This window comes from Diabrotica undecimpunctata, chromosome 3 (assembly GCF_040954645.1).
Source record: "Diabrotica undecimpunctata isolate CICGRU chromosome 3, icDiaUnde3, whole genome shotgun sequence".
Lineage (NCBI taxonomy): Eukaryota > Metazoa > Arthropoda > Insecta > Coleoptera > Chrysomelidae > Diabrotica > Diabrotica undecimpunctata.
Window position 1 is genome coordinate 26,223,888 of NC_092805.1, and position 21,505 is coordinate 26,245,392.

Consider the following 21,505-nt stretch of genomic DNA (forward strand, 5'->3'; position numbering starts at 1 on the left):
ACCGGCACAGACATTATAGACGATGTAGATATCATGACGAATCGTCATGAAATTTAATTATTGTTAATAACGTTTTGTTCGCTGTAGCCAATGAAATATCTTTAAACGGAATCTGATAAATTTTATTTGGCATAAGAGAACCAACCCACATAATACTATTAATTTTCATATTAGTAAATATTTTTTTAATTTGTTAATAATTATGTTTATGTAAATGCAGCATAAAGGTGGAAGAAAGGATCATGAAAAATGAGCACCGGTGCTTGGCATTTGCTGACGATCTAATGATCCTAGCAAAAACCGAGAAATAATTAAGAAGAGTTGTAAAGAAAATCATTGAAGAAGCACAGAAATTCGGATTGGAACTAAATGAAGATAAAACTAAATATATGATCATAGGAGGGACAGAATGGAAAAAAGAAGACTTTAGTGTGCGGTCTGTAAGTGGTAAAAGCTATAGTTTTAAAAGGGTGGACAAATTCGAATACTTGGGTGTAGTTTTCGATAAAAATGGAAAAGAGAAATGGGAGCTCGAAGCCAGAATAGCAAAAGGGAATAAAAAAATTACATAGTTTAAGAGCCCTACTGAACTCAAAATACGTTTCTAGACAAGGTAAACTCAGAATATATAAAACAGTAATTCGACCCAGAGTAACATATGCCGGTGAGACATGGACATTAAATAAGAAGAAAGAGAATACTCTGGAAAGATGGGGCAGGAAAATATTGAGACGCATATTCGGAGGACGGAAGACAGAAGATGGTTGGGAGAGAAGAACCAACAATGAATTAATGGCTTTATACAAAGAACCTACCATTAGTAAGTTCGTCAAGTCACAAAGAATCAGATGGTTGGGACATGTGGAAAGAATGGCAGCAAACAGAATGCCTAAACTAGTAATAACCAGAAATCTAATCGGCCCCAAAAGAAGAGGTAGATTCAGAACGAGGTGGATTAGTAAAGTGGAGGAAGACCTTAAACACGTGAAGGTGAGGGACTGGAAAAGAAAAGCACAAAATAGAAGCGAATGGAGAAATATTGTCCACCAGGTCCTTCAGAGCAGTTAAGAATGTTACATATACATATTTAAGTTAAAGTTTTGTTTAAAATAATTGTAATTAGTTAATATTAGGATTATGTTTTAAAAAAATGCCCTAGGCCTTAAGGGCCTGTTGTGCGTAAAAATAAAAAATAAATAATTATGTTGCATTTGCATTTTTAAAACTTATGTATGTTCTAAGTTTAAACTATTCTTGATCTGAACTGAATTTTCTATTACCATCAGAACTTTAACATCGATTTACTCAAGAATACGATTTTGGGGTTGTTTCCTTTCTACAAAAAAGCCGTCCAATATCAATGGGTGTATAAAACCGTACAAAAAAATGATTTGATGTTAACTCAGCTCAGAAAACAAGAAAACTAAGTAAAATTTTATTAATTGAGTCAATAGATAATTATTTAGACTCTAAGTGAAATAAAAAGTGGTCATAGGAAGGCAGTGCATAGAAAAAGTAAAAACTATTTTATATTAAGGATAAGTAGCATGCTGAGGAAATTATAAGCTAACATAATAGCGTCTACAGTTTTGTCAACCATATTTAACACAATCGTTCTGCTTTAAAAAAACGTACGAAATAAATCAGAAAAGTCACTGCGATCTTAAAATAATGTGTCTATGAGCGTTTTTTAAAACTATGAACATCGTGGATATTTCTTTCTTTGATTTGCAATCGAATGGCATGTTTCCTACCTATTTTTTCTAAAAATTTTGTAATTCGTCCCTAAACATACTTATAGTTAAAATTTCTTCTACACTTCAACAACATTAAAATTATTTTTTTATAAACACAGTGTACAGTATTTCTTCGAATCTGCTTCAAAGAAATTTTTTCTTCCTTCTTATATGTAGGCTTTAAAGCCTGTTTCTTCTTTCAATATTAACGTCCTAAATTGTTTAAATTATCGCACCATCTTTTTCTTGGTCTGCCAATACTTCTTCGTCCATTTGGTGACTTATCTCGTGCTATTCGTACTATCCTAAGCTCTACCATTCTACTAATGTGTTCGTTCCACTCCTGTTTCCGTTTTGTCACCTATCCATTTATGTCTTCTATATTGAATGCTTTTCTTATGTTTTCGCTTCTCTCACTATCCAACAGACTTTTCCCTGATATTCGTCGAAGTATTGTCGTCTCTGTTGTTTCTAGTGGTTGTCTCGTTTTAGATGTGTCAGGTCTTGTCTTCGCCGTGTATGTTAATATAGGTCTAATTGCTGCTTTACAGATTCTTGTTTTTGTGTCTTGTCTTAGGTGTTCCCTAAGATCTTAGATCCCGCAGCTTTACTTGCTTTTAAGCGTTGTTGTTGTACTTCTTCTTGAATATCTCCGTAACTAGTTATATCTATTCATTCCCAGATATCTAAACCTTGCTTCCTGTTTTCAAAGAAACTTGTGGGTGGTAAACTTGTAATTAACCCAACTAAGCACTGAATTCTTATTCAAACACAACTTTCAATCAAAAAATATCAAACTACTCATTAAATGCCCTGTAGATCACTTCAATTCTCCTCGCACAATTCGTTACACTGTCACGAACTAGCTATATTCGAACCATTATCTAAAATAGTTTCAAACCAGTACTATAATATACAGAATTATCTAGTCAAACAACACTGTGAATCAAGAGTGTTCGTCTATATTATTCTGGAGAAAATCAACTGCGCCGCACAAGAATCTTAGTTACTGTTTCTCTTCATCGGTTGCCGCTGAAGCACAGGTCTGAAGTAAGCATAAACGCTGAATTTAGTAGAAGATAATTGTTCAGATTGGTAATCCGAAGTGAATCTTGTATGTAGTGAAGCTTTTGATCTTTATTGTCAAGGAACTGATCTGAGAGTATAATCGATTAATTTTGCTTCTTATTATAGTACCTATCTATAAGGATGTTGAATACTAACATGTCCATTCTGATTTCATTGAGTTGCCTTAAAAACTAATCAAGTTAAACCAGTTTCGGAGATTGTGCAGCCAGGATATCCTTCTTCCTTGACCTATTCTTCTGTATATTTTGCTTTGTAGTATGGTTTGTATTCGTATGAGTTTCACTTTCTCATTAATAATATTATTAAGTGTTCACGAATCTTCCTTAGGAACATGACTAACAACTTTTTAATTTTTAATTTTCTAATGTTACTTTTGACTAGGAGCGATGTTGTAGCAAATATTGCAGGTGGCTTAATTTAAAAGGTATCGTTGTTTCATTGGGGGCCGTATGAATTCCATTCGTTTGTGCTGGAACTATAAGGGTCTTCCAATAGAAACTTCCGAACTTTGAACAGTTGATAGCAGCCATATTGTTGAAGATAAATCTGTCAAAATGGGTGTTTTGTTCGGGCAACCTTCCGCAAGCTTCGGCCATTTTACTGTCGTCATAATCGTCCTACCGAAAGGATTCTTTTGATATAAACAATCAACCAACACCCGCACGTCGACGAATCACAAGTTCTGCGGAAAAAATATCCACTATCAGTGATAATGTGCAAATGAATCGGATGCAGTCGATTTCACGTCGCTCACAAGAATTCAGACCACAACTTTTGCATCTTGACTTGGCCCTGCACAAAATTCAACATACCCAGAATCTGAACGTAAACGACCATAGACAACGACGAGTGTTTGCTGAATCGGCTATGGCGCAGTTGGGAACTGACTCTAATTTTCATCGAAAAATCATCTTCGGAGATGTGTCCAATTTTTGGATAAATGGGTACGTCAACAAAAAAGATTGTTGCATTGGGATACAAATCCAGATGAGATGTCCAAGAGCGTCAAAAGTCACTCTTTGGTATGGATTTTGCATTGATGGCGTCATCGGTCCACGTTTCTTTTAGGACGACAATCACCGTCAAAAGCGATTGCTATAGGTCGATGATTACCAACTTCTTTTAGTCTGAATTGGATGATATAGACTTCAAATACGTGGTATAATAACGTGGACTCAGTGATTAATTTTTATTTTAATCACGCAGCGAAATCAAAGAGCCCTTGGATGCTGTGTACGGTGATTATTTTCCTTGATTTATCGAGTTTCAACGTGGTCACATGTCGGTATTTGATGAGCCACGCCTCGGTGCCCCGAAAATTGGTTACCATGGAGGATAACGTGACACAAATCCACGATCTCGTATTGACAGACCGCCGACTGAAGTTGCACGAGATAGCTGAGACAGTAGAAATTTCAAAAGACCGCGTATGTCATATGCTGCATTAAATTTTGAGCATGAAAAAGCTGTTGGTGCGATTGGTGCCGTACTTACTCACTCCGGACAACAAGCGCAACCGTGAAACCAACTCAGAGCAGTGTTTATTTATTTAAGCGAAATCCGAAGGAGTTTCCACGTCATTTCGTAGCCATCGACGAAACATGGATCCCCTGATACACACCAGTGTAGTCAATACACTACAATAGATATAGATATCAAGAAACAGTCGAAACGGCGTCCGGAGTACGTGCTCCTAAGAAGGTTGATTGTCCGATCTATCCTATCGGCTCGGCCGGAAAGGTGATGGCCATCATTTTCTGTGATTCAAAAGGGGTGATCTACATCTACTACCAGAAGAAGGGCAAAACGGTCACAGGGTTCTACTACGCCGAATTATGGGGTCGATTGCAGAAAAACTACCCCATTGAGCGGAGAAAAAAGTGCTTTTCCACCATGACAACGAACCGGCCCTTATTCCACCATCGCCATGGCGAAATTGGTTGTATTGGACTACGAACTCTTGCCCCATTCTCCAGATTTGGAACCGTGCAAACTTCTTTTTCTTTCCAAACAAAACAGGCACTCGCCGAGCAGAAATTTAAGTCGAATGAGGAGGTCATCGTATCCACAGAAGCCTACTTTGCAGGCCTCAAGAAAACGTCTTTTTCAGACGGGTTAAACAAGTTCGCTGAAGTAATCGCTGGGCCAAGTGCATCGAGATAAAAGACGTTGAGAAATAAATCACAACTTTTCCAAAATTTTCGTTTTTCTTTTGTAGGTTAAGTATTCATCGGACTAGCCTAGTATTGTCTTGTAATTGGTAACAATACAATTTTTACTCATATTGAGTGTGGTGGTTCGATTTGTTTCCATGCAACAATTGGAGATTTTTCTGCAAGCTTTGAACGTTGACAGGCATTATCCATAATAATTACAGAATGTTCTGAAGTTAAATCCAAGATATGTATAAAATATTCTTCGAAAACTAAAGGTAATCTTTACTAGATCTTGACGTCAAATTTAATAATCTGCTACTTAAAAAACTCGTTATCACTTGCAATATAAGTGATAATTGATAACTTTTAGATGAATTCCCCACGAGAGCTCTTCACTTTCTTATCTCCAATACTTTTGGTCTACGTATCGTCCAATAATTCTTCCTCCTTCTCGGTGTCTTCTCATTGTGGTTTATCACACTTAGGAGACCTTTATACTTCCTAGAATTCGCTATAAGTTTAGCTACCAGTTATCTACCAAATATGTACCTTTTATTAGTATTTTCTTATTTCTAATTTTACTGATGATATGGGCAAACTATTACTACCTGCTTCAGAAACAGCAATTAGTAATGGCTTTTTTAACATTTTAACAATTGAGCGGAACACACTTGATCAATAACGGTTGACAGAACTGCATGTATAATAACAATAACTCAATGTGAAGTAACCTTCACCAAAAATAATTATATTGGTTTAAAGTGCTGATGCGTTCAAGATTTGTGCAGAAAGCGGTACATTTGTCGAAAACTACCGAATACTTACATTATCCTGATGGCCATTATCAGCAATATGCATACTTTCAATACAAATAACAAAATTCTCCTTCATATAACCAGGATTCTGTTTAAATGCAATTCACAATTTGCACAACACCAAATTATGTACGGGGGAGGAATGAAAATGTCGACCACAACCATTTACGTTAAATGATGATCCCAAAGCATAAAAAAGAAAGAAAAAAATAGATTACTCACATTTTCTTGATTACCTTTGTCTCCTACGTGTAAAGTTTCTATAACTAATTTGAATTTGTCTTTCATATAGCCTGGATTCTGAAAAATAATTATTTATTAAACTAAAAACCCTTTTTTAAGTTGAATTTACAAAAATTCTCTTTAATACATTAAAAAATATACACAAAAACAGTTTAATCAACATTTGCAATACCTACTACAGTTGAGGGTCATATACTCGTATGACCGCTATATAAAAATCTATTTTGCGACAATCTCTTTCGCAAATATTCACCAAGGTCATTTTCGGGGGCAAAACGTATATATATATATATATATATATATATATATATATATATATATATATATACAATAACAATATAATTCCTTTAACGACTTTATGAGATGGGGAAATAGAAATTTGTTGTTGGAAATTTTAAAAGGTATAGATAATATTCCGAATTTTAGAAACATTAGAAAATAGACGGCCGAGGATTAGTAGTTGTGTTCGTAGGCAGAGCCGTGGCTTTTGCAAGATGGTCGTAGCCAATATTTTGCCGCTCAGGTACTAGGTGTAAGTCGTAAGTGTAAGTTGTGGTGTCCAAAGAGCCATTTAGCGGTTCAATCAAAACGGCAATTACACTAGAAGCTCAGGATCAGCTAACTTTAATTGAGCTGGCAAATCGCCCGAACGAAGTCCAAAATATGGAATTGTAAGTAGGCGAGCAGTTCGTCAACGACTTCAGACTAGATGAATCCAGGTTTTGCTTGAGGTCACTAGACGGTCGCGTAAGAATCTGGAGAAGATAAGGAGAACGAATTGGCCAATGCAATATTGCCGACAGTAAAACCTAACGAGGAGGCTAAGATATGATTTGGTCTAGTATAAGTTCCGATGCCCTTACTGAATTAGTTCTTGTGAATAGAGATTCTATGACGGGAGCAAGGTAAGTTTTTTTTTTTTTTTTATAAAACTAAGACAGGAATCTTGTCTTGGAAACTAGCAATGATTATTGCTATCTGATCAATAAGCAACTTTGCTCTGCTTTTTCACTTTCACTCACTTATAGCACTAACTCAAACGGCATCGTTCTCTTAAGTCTTCTTATCTGGTTGGCGTTGTCTAGGAGCTTGATGGCCTCGACATTCACGTGGTTGGAGAGCCTTTGTTCATGACTCTCGGCAAACTTACTTATTGTCTAAGTAACAGTATCCATCGGGAGGTCTCGATGAAGATCACAGTTTCTGAAGTACCAGGAGTACTTCAGGACTACTAAGGACTGGCTTATACAATAACAATTTGTTATAAGTAGACAGAGTGGATTTTTTTTCCATTAACCAGTACATCTTTCTGAACTTATTTTCTAATTCCTCTTTTTTTCTTAATATGTGCTTAGCTTTCCAACGTAGCTTGGAATCTAATGTCATATCCAAATATTTTGCCATATTTGCATAAGGTATTTGGTGTCTATTTATACTAACTGGGATATGTTGTTCTCTTTTGTTAATAAAATTAACATGAACAGATTCTGTTTCATTCAATTTGATACGCCATCGCCTGGTCCAGATGTTAATTTGTTTAACAGAGTTCTGTAGCATGGTTGCTGCATCCTCGTCGTTTTGTCCGACTGCTAAAATGCATGTGTCGTCTGCAAATGTCGCAATTGTGTTAGGTAATGATGGTATGTAATAGCCATTTGAAATGAGCATGAGGTACCTTTTGCGCCATACATACTAATTTTATTTTTATGGACGATAACGCCTCTCGCCCCCCCCCCCCCCGTGAATACTTCGTCGAGATTGTCCGTATCCGGACCTCAATCCAATCGAAGATCTATGGGCCACAATGGGAAGACGAATTCAATTTCAGTTAGCCCGCCCAAAGAACTTGAGTGCGGAAATCGTTTTCAAAAATCGATTTCCGAAATGGAAATTGAAACGTCAATAAACTTATTTTAAACTTAATTTGTGGCTTATTTCCAAGAAAATAGTAATTGTATTTTTGTAATAATTCGGCAACAAATTAACAAAAATAACTTTACAAACTCTCATTTTAAAGGATTTTCTGTGCTTTTTTAGTAAAATTGTTTCCCTTTTCCATATAATGTAGCGGTCTTCGCATTTAATTATTCGTTCGATCGATAACTTCTCACCTTCCTCCTGTAACTATATATCATTCCAAGCCATCTGTAGGAGTCTTTAAATTTAGATACATATAATAACAGAAACACACTATTCAATTATAGTAATGGAAAAATCCTACGTTTATTGTATTTTATTTAGATGTCATTAAGTATAACAATGGAATATATTGTTTAATCTTTTTAAATATATTTTAATCTAAACAGTAACGAGAAAAATAAATTTAGTCATCTCCAGAATAAAAAAGGAATATAAATATCAATCTTAATTAACAACTATATAACTAATATAATTATAGTGTATTTTTATGTATGAGAGAGTAATAAAACAATAAATTATGTATGCAAATCCCTAAACTGTTGATACGGGTGACTCAATGAAAAACAGATATTTGTCAACAAGTTTACAGAAGTATATAGGAAAACAATTTTAAATTGACTATGACCACCAGGTATAAAGGTTGGAGCAGAATAGAATACAATAGTTGTGAGGCTTACTAATCCCTAAATAAGGTTGCCAGTGTCGGAGTGATGGAGGTTAACAGGTACTAATGAATTTGCAAGAAATGTAAGATGTTTATTTTATTGGTTATATATAACCAATAAAAGTTTAATAAGTACCTACCTATTTGCAAAATAAAGTTTAATTCTTTAGATAAAATAAAACGTTTTATTTTATCTATTTGCAAAATAAAGTTTAATTCTTTGCCTATTTGCAAAATAAAGTTTAATTCTTTAGATAAAATAAAACGTTTTATTTTATCTGAAATGAGTGCATTCCACGAAGTAAGGGTTTCAACAATCAAACATTTAATTCTTTAATTCCAGGAATCTACGACAGTAATTGACTAGATAATTACCTTCTAAACTTATTCCACAGAAAATGTGATAGTGCGTTTTTCCATTTTGTATATAGGAAGGTCCAAGTGGCGTATTCAAAATTCTTAACAGTTCACTAAAAGTAGGTACTTCAGTTGCAAGGTGCAGTTTATTGTGTATACTAGTGTTATGGAAAATTTGGAAGTGCCGTGTAAACGCCGAAAAATTGGTCCTCTAACAGTTAATGAAAAAACATTAATATTTAATTTTTTTAAATCATTTACAGACAAACGTTTATGTGAAAGTGTTGATGAGACCGTTGAGTTAGTTAGCAGTACACTTGGTGTTGGGAAATCTACGATTTACAGAGTTATTAAAGAAGAGAAATGTGGTAGTTTTCAAATGCCACGTAATGCTCCAGGGAAACCAAAATTTCAAATAGAATATCATTTTAAAGAAGGACTTCGCCGGAAAGTGCATGAATTCTTCTTTAGACAAGAATTTCCAACATTGGATAAAGTTCTTGTCTCAGTTCGAGATGATAAGGATTACCCAGAAACGAGTCGAAGTACGTTATGGAAACTTTTAAAAGAAATAGGCTTCCGCTGGAAAAAGAATCCCAGAAAGTCTATTTTATTAGAAAGAAGCGATATTGTCATATGGAGAAGACATTTTCTAAGAACCATAAAGGAAATGAGAAACCAAAAAAGAAAAATATTTTATCTTGATGAAACATGGATCAACGAGGGTCATACGCCAAATAAATTTTGGCAGGATGAAACTGTTACAAGTCAAAGGCACGCTTTTGTAAATAACTTATCTACTGGTTTAAACCCACCATCAGGAAAGGAACGCAGGCTGATAATAGTACACGTTGGCAGTTCAGACGGTTTTGTTGAAGGTGGTTTATTAACTTTTGAATCACCTCGTACCGGTGACTACCATGAAGACATGAACGCTGATGTCTTTCAAGAATGGTTCGAACAAATGATAGATCTTCTTCCTAAGAACTGTGTAATAGTAATGGATAATTCAAGTTATCACTCCAGACTTATAGAAGGACTGCCAACAACCAAGTGGTTAAAAAAAGACTTGCAGAATTGGCTGAGTTCAAAAAATATTACGTACCATCCCGGATCTATAAGAAAGGAACTTTATTCGTTGTGTGCCCTTCATAAAGAAAAATTTAAAAAATACGAAATTGATGAAATTGCCAAAAATCGTGGAATGACAGCACTTAGATCCCCACCATATCATTGTGAATTAAACCCGATTGAACTGGTATGGGCACAGATAAAGAGTGAAGATTCAAGAAAAAATACCACTTTTAAAATTCATGATGTTAAACAGTTGTTTTTGGAGGCCGTAAATAATGTAAAACCTGAAAACTGGGAAAAGGCAGAAAATCACACTATTAAAGAAGAGGAAAAAATGTGGAAGCTGGACAATATTACTGATAAAATGATCGAGCCAGTTATTATAAATCTTGGTTCTGAAAGTTCATTTTCTGAATCTGATTTGGATTTGTAACAAGTAGCTGTAAGTTTTATATTAATATTTTTATTCATCTATTTAACATACCTTAGACGGTTTTAAAAACTCTTTTTCTCTTTTGTAATTTTTAAAAATTAAAAAAAATGTGAATTTTTTAAAACCCTTTTTAATGTAGGCCAGTCAGTTCTAATATAGTGTGTGATAAAAGAGGTCACTTTTGTTTACATACACATAACACTTTATAACACTAAAATAATTCATTTATTTTTTACAATTATTCAAAGTAATTTTTCAATTAATCTTGAGCACGCCCATGGAGTGGTCGGAGCTACCAGTTAAAATTATGCTAATTATTCTCTCGTTCATAAAAATAAACTATAACTATATAATTTATTATTTATTGAATCCTACTGGCTGACTTCGCGTTACCGTATACACAGGTAAGCGGTCCCCCACTCTTTGCGCTCTATCTTAAGAAGGGTTGAAGGTACATAAAAGTACTTAAGATAAAAATTGAAGAGAATTTTCCATTCTACAATTTTTCTTACCACCTTAAATGTCATAAAGTGTAAGGGAAACGAGATATTTGCAGAAAACTTATTTTCGTGACCTTTGACCTTAAATATCTTAAGTCGCGGACACGTAATTATATGAGGTAAGTTTTATACCATCAAAATAAAGACGTATGCAAATTTTCAGCTTATTATCTTTCATTCCGAGGTTGCATCCTTATTTTACCGGACTATCTAATGATTCTTGGCTTCCAAAATAACCTTCGGATCACTCCAATTATTTTAACAAAAATTATTAATATTAAAAATGTAATATGATAAAAATAATTTCTTTCCTAGAAACATATCAATCCTTATCTCATTTTTAGTGTTTAAAAAAGATATACATATCACAAAATCGTTTGGCTTGGTGATTCTTAGAAGGGTTTAAAAATATAAAGACAAACGAATTTAATACGAGAAAACTTCGATTAACCGTCTCTGTTTGGACCAAGGATGGTTATTCCTCGATAATAAATAAATTATTAATAATAATTGAAAATAAAATTTAATTGTACGTCGAAACTATTCAACTACATTTTACTTTGAAAACAGTCCATATATAGACCATGTAGATGCTCCAAATAAAGAAATCTGTTACACACTTTACATCTAAACTTAGTTTTACGGTTTTTGAAGTTATACTTCTATACGCACGGTCGGCGTTGGAAATTTGCATGAGAGTGAATCTGTGAAACCATTACATTTGTAAGATAATGAGTAAGAGAGAGACAGAAGATATATTTTCTCTCTCTTCCTCTCTCGAGAATAAAAATGTTTCTTTTGTATTTAATATTATATATTATATATACACTTGCGTGCATAGAAATCGGCCCACTGTAAACTTTTGACTTAAACTATATTTTTTTCAAGAAATATTCATCAGATCACAAAAACAAATATACTGTTTGAAAGACAATTTAATATGCTTTAATGTGAGTATAAATTTATCAAGAAGGCTTATCGTTTACATGCGTAGTAACCGGTAAACAAATGAAACGTGTTTATGTGGTGATTGTCACGAAAATAACAAATTTGTCTAATTGTAAAAGTATTGCCTTTGCAAGTGAAATTTGCATATTATTCGTTTTTCATAATCTCAGCAGTGTTCAAGTGTGTTAGTTTAATGCATACTACACCACAAAAAGCCGCCCAAGTTATTGCTCTAATCGAAAATGGACTTAGTCAGCGAGCTGTTGCTAGACAATTGGATATGACACGCGCAGCGGTTCGAAGAGTGTGCCAACGTTATGAGGAGACTGGATCCTTTCATAGGCGACCTGGAACAGGCAGACGGCGATTTACAACCGCTCGTGATGACCGCTTTATTGTGTCAACAACATTAAGAAATCGTCACCTTAATGCCGTTCAGGTGCAACGACAGCTCCGTGAGGTGCGAAGAGTGGCTTTTAGTCAGTGGACAGTGAGACGAAGACTGCGGTAAAATAACCTGACCCCTAAAACACCTGCGATTGGTCCAAAACTTACTCCAGCTCATCGGCAAGCACGCCTGCATTTTGCACATGATCATCGGAATTGGACGTTGGAACAATGGGGATCTGTTCTCTTCACAGATGAGACCAAAATATTCCTCTATGATAGCGACCGAAGAAGGAAAGTGTACCGGAGACCAGGTGAGATTTGCAGAATGCTGCTTTGAAGAGAGGAGTGCTTATCGGGGTGGTTCCTGCATGATCTGGGGTGCAATTTCTATAGGAGCACGAACCGATCTTGAGTTCATTCGTAGGGACGACCGTGTTCACAGAAGAAGAGGTTTAACGGCTGCCAGATATATCGAGGAGATTTTAGCAATTCATGTGGTACCTTACGTCGACTACATTGGAGACGAATTTATCTTTATGCATGACAATGCAAGGGCACACACCGCAAGAATCGTGCAAGATTACATTGCAGAAGTCGGTTTTCAGGTTATAGACTGGCCAGCAAACAGTCCTGACCTAAATCCGATCGAACATTTATGGGATGAGCTAAAACGAAGAATTCGAGCTAGACTTCATACCCCAGACTCGATCCCAGAGCTTATTCTTGCAGCAGAAGAAGAGTGGCTTAACATCCCACAAGCAACAATAGCAAACTTAATTAGATCTATGCCTAATCGTTTGAGAGATGTTATTAGGGCAAGAGGAGGTCATACCCATTATTAAAAAATTAAGTGTTAACTTTTAAATTGTCAATAACCCTATTTATGTTAATAATAAAAAAGCTTAATTTGCTTAATGAATTAATTTCACTATGTTAAACATCGGAAGCCGAAATAAGTTTTCATACATTTATACTCACATTAAAGCATATTAAATTGTCTTTCAAACAGTATATTTGTTTTTGTGATCTGATGAATATTTCTTGAAAAAAATATAGTTAAAGTCAAAAGTTTACAGTGGGCCGATTTCTATGCACGCAAGTGCATATAAATCGGCCTATATATATATATATATATATATATATATATATATATATATATATATATATATATATATATATATAATATTATACCTATATAATATAATATGTATTAATATTATTAATTATATGATATGTTTCGTATTATTTAAAATTAGACGTTTATAATTATATTAGGCTTTTGTATTTCAAAATAATCACTGTTTTACCGAGAACTGTCAATTTTGAAATCCGTTATTTCAAACATGTGTTTTTTTCTGATCCCTTAATCCCAGTTTGCCGGAAAAGATGAAAAATCGAATTAAAAAATCTACAGTTTTTTCGATCTTCCGGCAAAACGGTGCATAATTTTTAGCCACATGTTTAGATTTTATTGATCAGCAAGTCACCCTTAATCGAAATAATTCAAATTTTAACCAAAATATACACTTTTAATTTTCTCGAAATTTTCAGCGAATACATACATCCAAGTGGACATTTTTCTCACGAACAGTTAGATGTAGGAAAATTCTGAGTATGGCAGAAGAACGAGCGGACAATTTTATGTAGGAAATATCCATTTGCTTGAATCTCGGACTAAAATTGACGCCAATATTGCCAATTAACGAAATTTGATACAAATGCAATGGTCTACAGTTTTTTCGATTTTCCGGCAAAACGGTACATAATTTCTGGCCACTTGTTTGGATTTTTTTTAATCAGCAAGTCACCCTTAATCGAAGTAATTCAAATTTCAAACAAAATATACACTTTTAACTTTCTCGAAATTTTCAGCAAATACAGACAAATATAGACAATTAACGAAATTTGATAAAAATTTTGATAAAATGTTTAGATTTTTTTAATCAGCAAGTCACCCTTAATCGAAATAATTCAAATTTCAAACAAAATATACACTTTTAATTTTCTCGAAATTTTCAGCGAATATATACATCCAAGTGGAAATTTTTCTCACGAACGGTTAGATGTAGGAAAATTCTGAGTTTGGCAGAAGAACAAGCGGCCAATTTTATGTAGGAAATGTCCATTCGCTCGACTCTCGGGCCAAAATTGACGCCAATATGGCCGATTAACAAAATTTGATAAAAATCCAATAGTCTACAGTTTTTCGTATTTTTTTAGTAGTTTTTTCGATTTTCCGGTAAAACGGTACATAATTTCTGGCCACGTGTTTAAATTTTTTTAATCAGCAAGTGACCCTTAATCGAAATAATTCAATTTTCAAACAAAACATACACTTTTAATTTTCTCGAAATTTTCAGCGAATACATACATCCAAGTGGAAATTTTTCTCACGAACCGTTAGATGTAGGAAAATTCTGAATATGGCAGAAGAACGACCGACCAATTTTAAATAGGAAATGTCCATTCGCTCGACTCTCGGACCAAAATTGACGCCAATATGGCCAAGTAACGAAATTTGATAAATATCCAAGAAAATTGTCCTGTGTGAAAATCCCCCTGAAAATTTTTTTCCAAATTTTACAAAAAAAAACTTTTGTTTAATGTTTTGATACATGCACTTGGTCCAGCTTATTCCCAACATGTGTTTTTTTCTGATCCCTTAACCTCAGTTTGCCGGAAAAGAGGAAAAATCGAATTAAAAAATCTACAGTTTTTTCGATTTTCCGACAAAACAGTGCATAATTTTTAGCCACATGTTTAGATTTTTTTAATCAGCAAGTCACCCTTAATCGAATTAATTCAAATTTCAAACAAAATATTCACTTTTAATTTTCACGAAATTTTCAGCAAATATAGACATCCAAGCGGAAACTTTTCTCACGAACCGTTAGATGTAGGAAAATTCTGAGTATGGCAGAAGAACGACCGGCCAATTTTATGTAGGAAATGTCCATTGGCTTGACTCTCGGACCAAAATTGACGCCAATATAGCCAATTAACGAAATTTGATAAAAATCCAATGGACTACAGTTTTTTCGATTTTCCGGCAAAACGGTGCATAATTTCTTGCCACCTGTTTAGATTTTTTTAATCAGCAAGTCACTCTTAATCGAAATAATTCAAATTTCAAACAAAATATACACTTTTAACTTTCTCGAAATTTTCAGCAAATACATACATCCAAGTGGATATTTTTCTCACGAACCGTAAAATGCAGGAAAATTCTGAATATGGCAGAAGAACGACCGGCCAATTTTATGTAGGAAATGTCCATTGGCTTGACTCTCGGACCAAAATTGACGCCAATATAGCCAATTAACGAAATTTGATAAAAATCCAATGGACTACAGTTTTTTCGATTTTCCGGCAAAACGGTGCATAATTTCTTGCCACGTGTTTAGATTTTTTTAACCAGCAATGTACCCTTAATCGAAATAATTCAAATTTCAAACAAAAAAATACACTTTTAACTTTCTCGAAATTTTCAGCGAATACATACATCCAAGTGGAAATTTTTCTCACGAATCGTTAGATGTAGGAAAATTCTGAATATGGCAGAAGAATGACCGGCCAATTTTATATAGGAAATGTCCATTGGCTTGACTCTCGGACCAAAATTGACGCCAATATAGCCAATTAACGAAATTTGATAAAAATCCAATGGACTACAGTTTTTTCGATTTTCCGGCAAAACGGTGCATAATTTCTAGCCACGTGTTTTGATTTTTTTAATCAACAAGTCACCCTTAATCGAAATAATTCAAATTTCAAACAAAATATACACTTTTAATTTTCTCGAAATTTTCAGCAAATACAGGCATCCAAGTGGAAACTTTTCTCACGAACCGTTAGATGTAGGAAAATTCTGAGTATGGCAGAAGAACGAACGGCCAATTTTATGTAGGAAATGTCTATTCGCTTTACTCTCGGAATGAAATTGACGCCAATATAGCCAATTAACGAAATTGGATAAAAATCCAATGGTCTACAGTTTTTTCGATTTTCCGGTAAAACGGTACATAATTTCTGGCCACGTGTTTAGATTTTTTTAATCAGCAAGTCACCCTTAATCAAAATAATTCAAATTTCAAACAAAACATACACTTTTAATTTTCTCGAAATTTTCAGCGAATACATACATCCAAGTGGAAATTTTTCTCACGAACCGTTAGATGTAGGAAAATTCTGAATATGGCAGAAGAACGACCGGCCAATTTTATGTAGGAAATGTCCATTGGCTTGACTTTCGGACCAAAATTGACGCCAATATAGCCAATTAACGAAATTTGATAAAAATCCTATGGACTACAGTTTTTTCGATTTTCCGGCAAAACGGTGCATAATTTCTGGCCACGTGTTTAGATTTTTTTAATCAGCGAGTCACTCTTAATCGAATTAATTCAAATAAGTAACAAAATATACACTTTTAATTTTCACGAAATTTTCAGCAAATACCGACATACAAAGGGAAATTTTTCTCACGAACTGTTAGATGTAGGAAAATTCCGAGTATGGCAGAAGAACGAGCGGCCAATTTTATGTAGAAAATATCTATTCGCCTGAATCTCGGACCAAAATTGACGCCAATATAGCCGATTAACCAAATTTGATAAAAATCCAAGGGTACCCCCTTGAAAAATTTTTTCCAAATTTTACAAAAAAAAAAAAATTGTTTAATGTTTTGGTACATGCACTTGGTCCAGCTTATTCCCAACATGTGTTTTTTTCTGATCCTTTAACCCCAGTTTGCCGGAAAAGAGGAAAAATTGAATTAAAAAATCTACAGTTTTTTCGATTTTCCGGCAAAACGGAGCATAATTTTTAGCCACATGTTTAGATTTTTTTAATCAGCAAGTCAACCTTAATCGAAATAATTCAAATTTCAAACAAAATATACACTTTTAATTTTCTCGAAATTTTCAGCGAATACATACATCCAAGTGGAAATTTTTCTCACGAACCGTTAGATGTAGGAAAATTCTGAATATGGCAGAAGAACAACCGGCCAATTTTATGTAGGAAATGTCCATTGGCTTGACTTTCGGACCAAAATTGACGCCAATATAGCTAATTAACGAAATTTGATAAAAATCCAATGGACTACAGTTTTTTCGATTTTCCGGCAAAACGGTGCATAATTTCTGGCCACGTGTTTAGATTGTTTTAATCAGTAAGTCACTCTTAATCGAAATAATTCAAATATTAAACAAAATATACACTTTTAATTTTCACGAAATTTTCAGAAAATACCGACATACAAGGGGAAATTTTTCTCACGAACTGTTAGATGTAGGAAAATTCCGAGTATGGCAGAAGAACGAGCGGCCAATTTTATGTAGGAAATGTCTATTCGCCTGAATCTCGGACCAAAATTGACGCCAATATAGCCGATTAACCAAATTTGATAAAAATCCAAGGGTACCCCCTTGAAAAATTTTTTCCAAATTTTACAAAAAAAAAAAAATTGTTTAATGTTTTGATACATGCACTTGGTCCAGCTTATTCCCAACATGTGTTTTTTTCTGATCCCTTAACCCCAGTTTGCCGGAAAAAAGGAAAAATCGAATTAAAAAATCTACAGTTTTTTCGATTTTCAGCCAAAACGGTGCATAATTTTTAGCCACATGTTTAGATTTTTTTAATCAGCAAGTCACCCTTAATCGAATTAATTCAAATTTCATACAAAATATTCACTTTTAATTTTCACGAAATTTTCAGCAAATACAGACATCCAAGTGGAAACTTTTCTCACGAACCGTTAGATGTAGGAAAATTCTGAGTATGGCAGAAGAACGAACGGCCAATTTTATGTAGGAAATGTCCATTCGCTTGACTCTCGGACCAAAATTGACGCCAATATAGCCAATTAACGAAATTTGATAAAAATCCTATGGACTACAGTTTTTTCGATTTTCCGGCAAAACGGTGCATAATTTCTGGCCACGTGTTTAGATTTTTTTAATCAGTAAGTCACTCTTAATCGAAATAATTCAAATATTAAACAAAATATACACTTTTAATTTTCACGAAATTTTCAGCAAATACCGACATACAAGGGGAAATTTTTCTCACGAACTGTTAGATGTAGAAAAATTCCGAGTATGGCAGAAGAACGAGCGGCCAATTTTATGTAGGAAATGTCTATTCGCCTGAATCTCGGACCAAAATTGACGCCAATATAGCCGATTAACCAAATTTGATAAAAATCCAAGGGTACCCCCTTGAAAAAAATTTTCCAAATTTTACAAAAAAAAAAAATTGTTTAATGTTTTGATACATGCACTTGGTCCAGCTTATTTCCAACATGTGTTTTTTTCTGATCCCTTAACCCCAGTTTGCCGGAAAGGAGGAAAAATCGAATTAAAAAATCTACAGTTTTTTCGATTTTCCGGCAAAACGGTGCATAATTTTTAGCCACATGTTTAGATTTTTTTAATCAGCAAGTCACCCTTAATCGAACTAATTCAAATTTCATACAAAATATTCACTTTTAATTTTCACGAAATTTTTAGCAAATACAGACATCCAAGTGGAAACTTTTCTCACGAACCGGTAGATGTAGGAAAATTCTGAGTATGGCAGAAGAACGAACGGCCAATTTTATGTAGGGAATGTCCATTCGCTTGACTCTCGGACCAAAATTGACGCCAATATAGCCAATTAACGAAATTTGATAAAAATCCAATGGTCTACAGTTTTTTCGATTTTCCGGTAAAACAGTACATAATTTCTGGCCACCTGTTTAGATTTTTTTAATCAGCAAGTCACCCTTAATCGAAATAATTCAAATTTCAAACAAAATATACACTTTTAACTTTCTCGAAATTTTCAGCGAATACATACATCCAAGTGGAAATTTTTCCCACGAACCGTTAGATGTAGGAAAACTCTGAATATGGCAGAAGAACGACCGGCCAATTTTATGTAGGAAATGTCCATTGGCTTGACTCTCGGACCAAAATTGACGCCAATATAGCCAATTAACGAAATTTGATAAAAATCCAATGGACTACAGTTTTTTCGATTTTCCGGCAAAACGGTGCATAATTTCTGGCCACGTGTTTAGATATTTCTAATCAGCAAGTCACTCTTAATCGAAATAATTCAAATATTAAACAAAATCATCATCATCATCATCACTGGCTCGACAACCCTTTTTGGGTCTTGGATTCTAGGATTCTTCTCCATTCCGATCTGTTTCGTGGTTTTTTTCTCCAGTTTTTTATTTTTAAGGTTGTTATATCATTTTCTATTTGTTCTAAGTATCTCAGTTTCGGTCTTCCTCTTGTTCTTTTTCCTACTGGCATCTGTTTGAATATTTTGTTTGGTATTTCGCCTTCTTCCATTCTTTCTACATGTCCTATCCAACGCAGCCGTCCTATTTTGATGAATGTTATAATATCCGGATCCTGGTATATTTTGTATAGTTCAGAGTTGTATCGTCTTCGCCATATTCCGTTTTCTTTTGTGCCCTTATATATGTGTCGCAAGATTTTTCTTTCGAAGGTGGCTAACAACGTTTCCTCTCTTTTAGTAAGTGTCCAGGTTTCTGAGCCATATGTGAGTACCGGTCTTATTAGGGTTTTATATATTTGGCATTTTGTCTTTCTTGCGACGTTATCTGATCTTAGGTGTCTAATTAAGCCATGGTAACATTTATTTGCAATAAATATTCGCCTCTTCACTTCCTCCGTAACGTTATTATCAGACGTGACTAGGGATCCCAAGTATATAAAGTTTTTTACCTCCTCTACCTCCTCTATGTTGTATTCTCCTATTGTTATATTTTGTGACTGCCTTATTTCTGCGTTTTTTCTTACCTGCATATATTTTGTGTTGGTCTGATTGATTTTAAGACCACTATTTTGTGCAGCTCGTTCTATTTGGTTGTATGCCTCTATCATTTCTCTTCTTGATCTTGCGATTATGTCAACATCATCTGCAAATGCTAGTATTTGCACGCTTTTATTAATGATTGTTCCTCGTGTATTGACTGTTGTGTCCCTCAGTATTTTCTCGAGCACGATGTTGAACAAGATGCATGATAGAGCGTCTCCCTGGCGTAGTCCCTTTTTCCCATTAAACAAAATATACACTTTTAATTTTCACGAAATTTTCAGCAAATACCGACATACAAGGGGAAAATTTTCTCACGAACTGTTAGGTGTAGGAAAATTCCGAGAATGGCAGAAGAACGAGCGGCCAATTTTATGTAGGAAATGTCGGCGAGAAAAATGTCGGCGAGGAAAAATGAGCTACATTTGGTATTTATACAACAAAGTCCCTAGACAAGAGCTATGGAGATGTATGAGAGAGAAATCGGTTCCTGAGAAGTACGTAAGGTTCGTGAAGGATATGTATGAGGGACAGTACACCAAAGTAAGCACTTTTGTCGGATTGACAGTATGGATGTATTGACAGAGAAAGTAAGGGATGAGATATAGAAGATACAGGAGATATTTGAAAGAATAGAAATTCGACTCAAATAAAGACATTAAAGAAATGCAGGAACTAAACAGCAGTTCACACGAATAGTCCTAAGAGTTCCTTCAGCAGTGGAAACGACGTTGGGAGAAGTGTATGCGTTGCCAAGGGAAGTACTTTGAAGATGTTAATTCTGAACGATTTATATTTTAAACAAAACTTTTAAACATTAATCCTGTAACTTTTTTATCCAGATCAGTCGTAGGATGTAGGAAGCATGTTCTAACAATTTTTTTGGGCAAGTAGATCGTCTTAGTAGACATTTTTCACTTTTGAAAACCAATTTTTCTTTCCTCTACTTTCTAATTTAGCTTTTCGAGAAAGATAAGCGAGTATTCCCCATTTCTTGTTTGATCGTTTGATCGGAAGCAATTAAAAGCATCCCTTTAATAAAAAGTAAAGTGATTAACCAAAGTTTGATCCATTGTAACCTAACAGTCTGAAAACAGCAATTGTTTATTTGTTCAGCTGTCCTTCTAGTGGATCATCCTCAATTGATGTATGACCACGTTTAGAGTTCGCTGCTTCTTCTTCTTCATGTAGTGCCATCCGTTTCGGATGTTGGCGACCATCACGGAAATCTGTATTTTGCAAACTGCTGCTCTGAAAAGATTTGTGGTTGTTGTGTTGAATCACGTACGTAGATTTTTCAGCCAGGAATTCCTTCGCCTTCCTGTTCTCCTTTTCTCTGCT

General features: G+C 34.5%; 1 protein-coding gene across 2 annotated transcripts in view; it reads right to left on the reverse strand.

Moving 5' to 3' along the window:
- Positions 1 to 21,505, reverse strand: part of vib (phosphatidylinositol transfer protein vib) — a 76,742-nt gene that overhangs the window by 20,530 nt on the left and 34,707 nt on the right. The window contains exon 4 of one of the 2 annotated variants that reach the window (XM_072525543.1): positions 5,807 to 5,884. In XM_072525543.1, coding sequence (XP_072381644.1) covers positions 5,807 to 5,884 — 78 coding nt within the window. Of the gene's footprint in view, positions 1 to 5,806; positions 5,885 to 6,018; positions 6,097 to 21,505 lie in introns of both variants that reach the window. The other variant, XM_072525542.1, reaches the window with a different exon arrangement.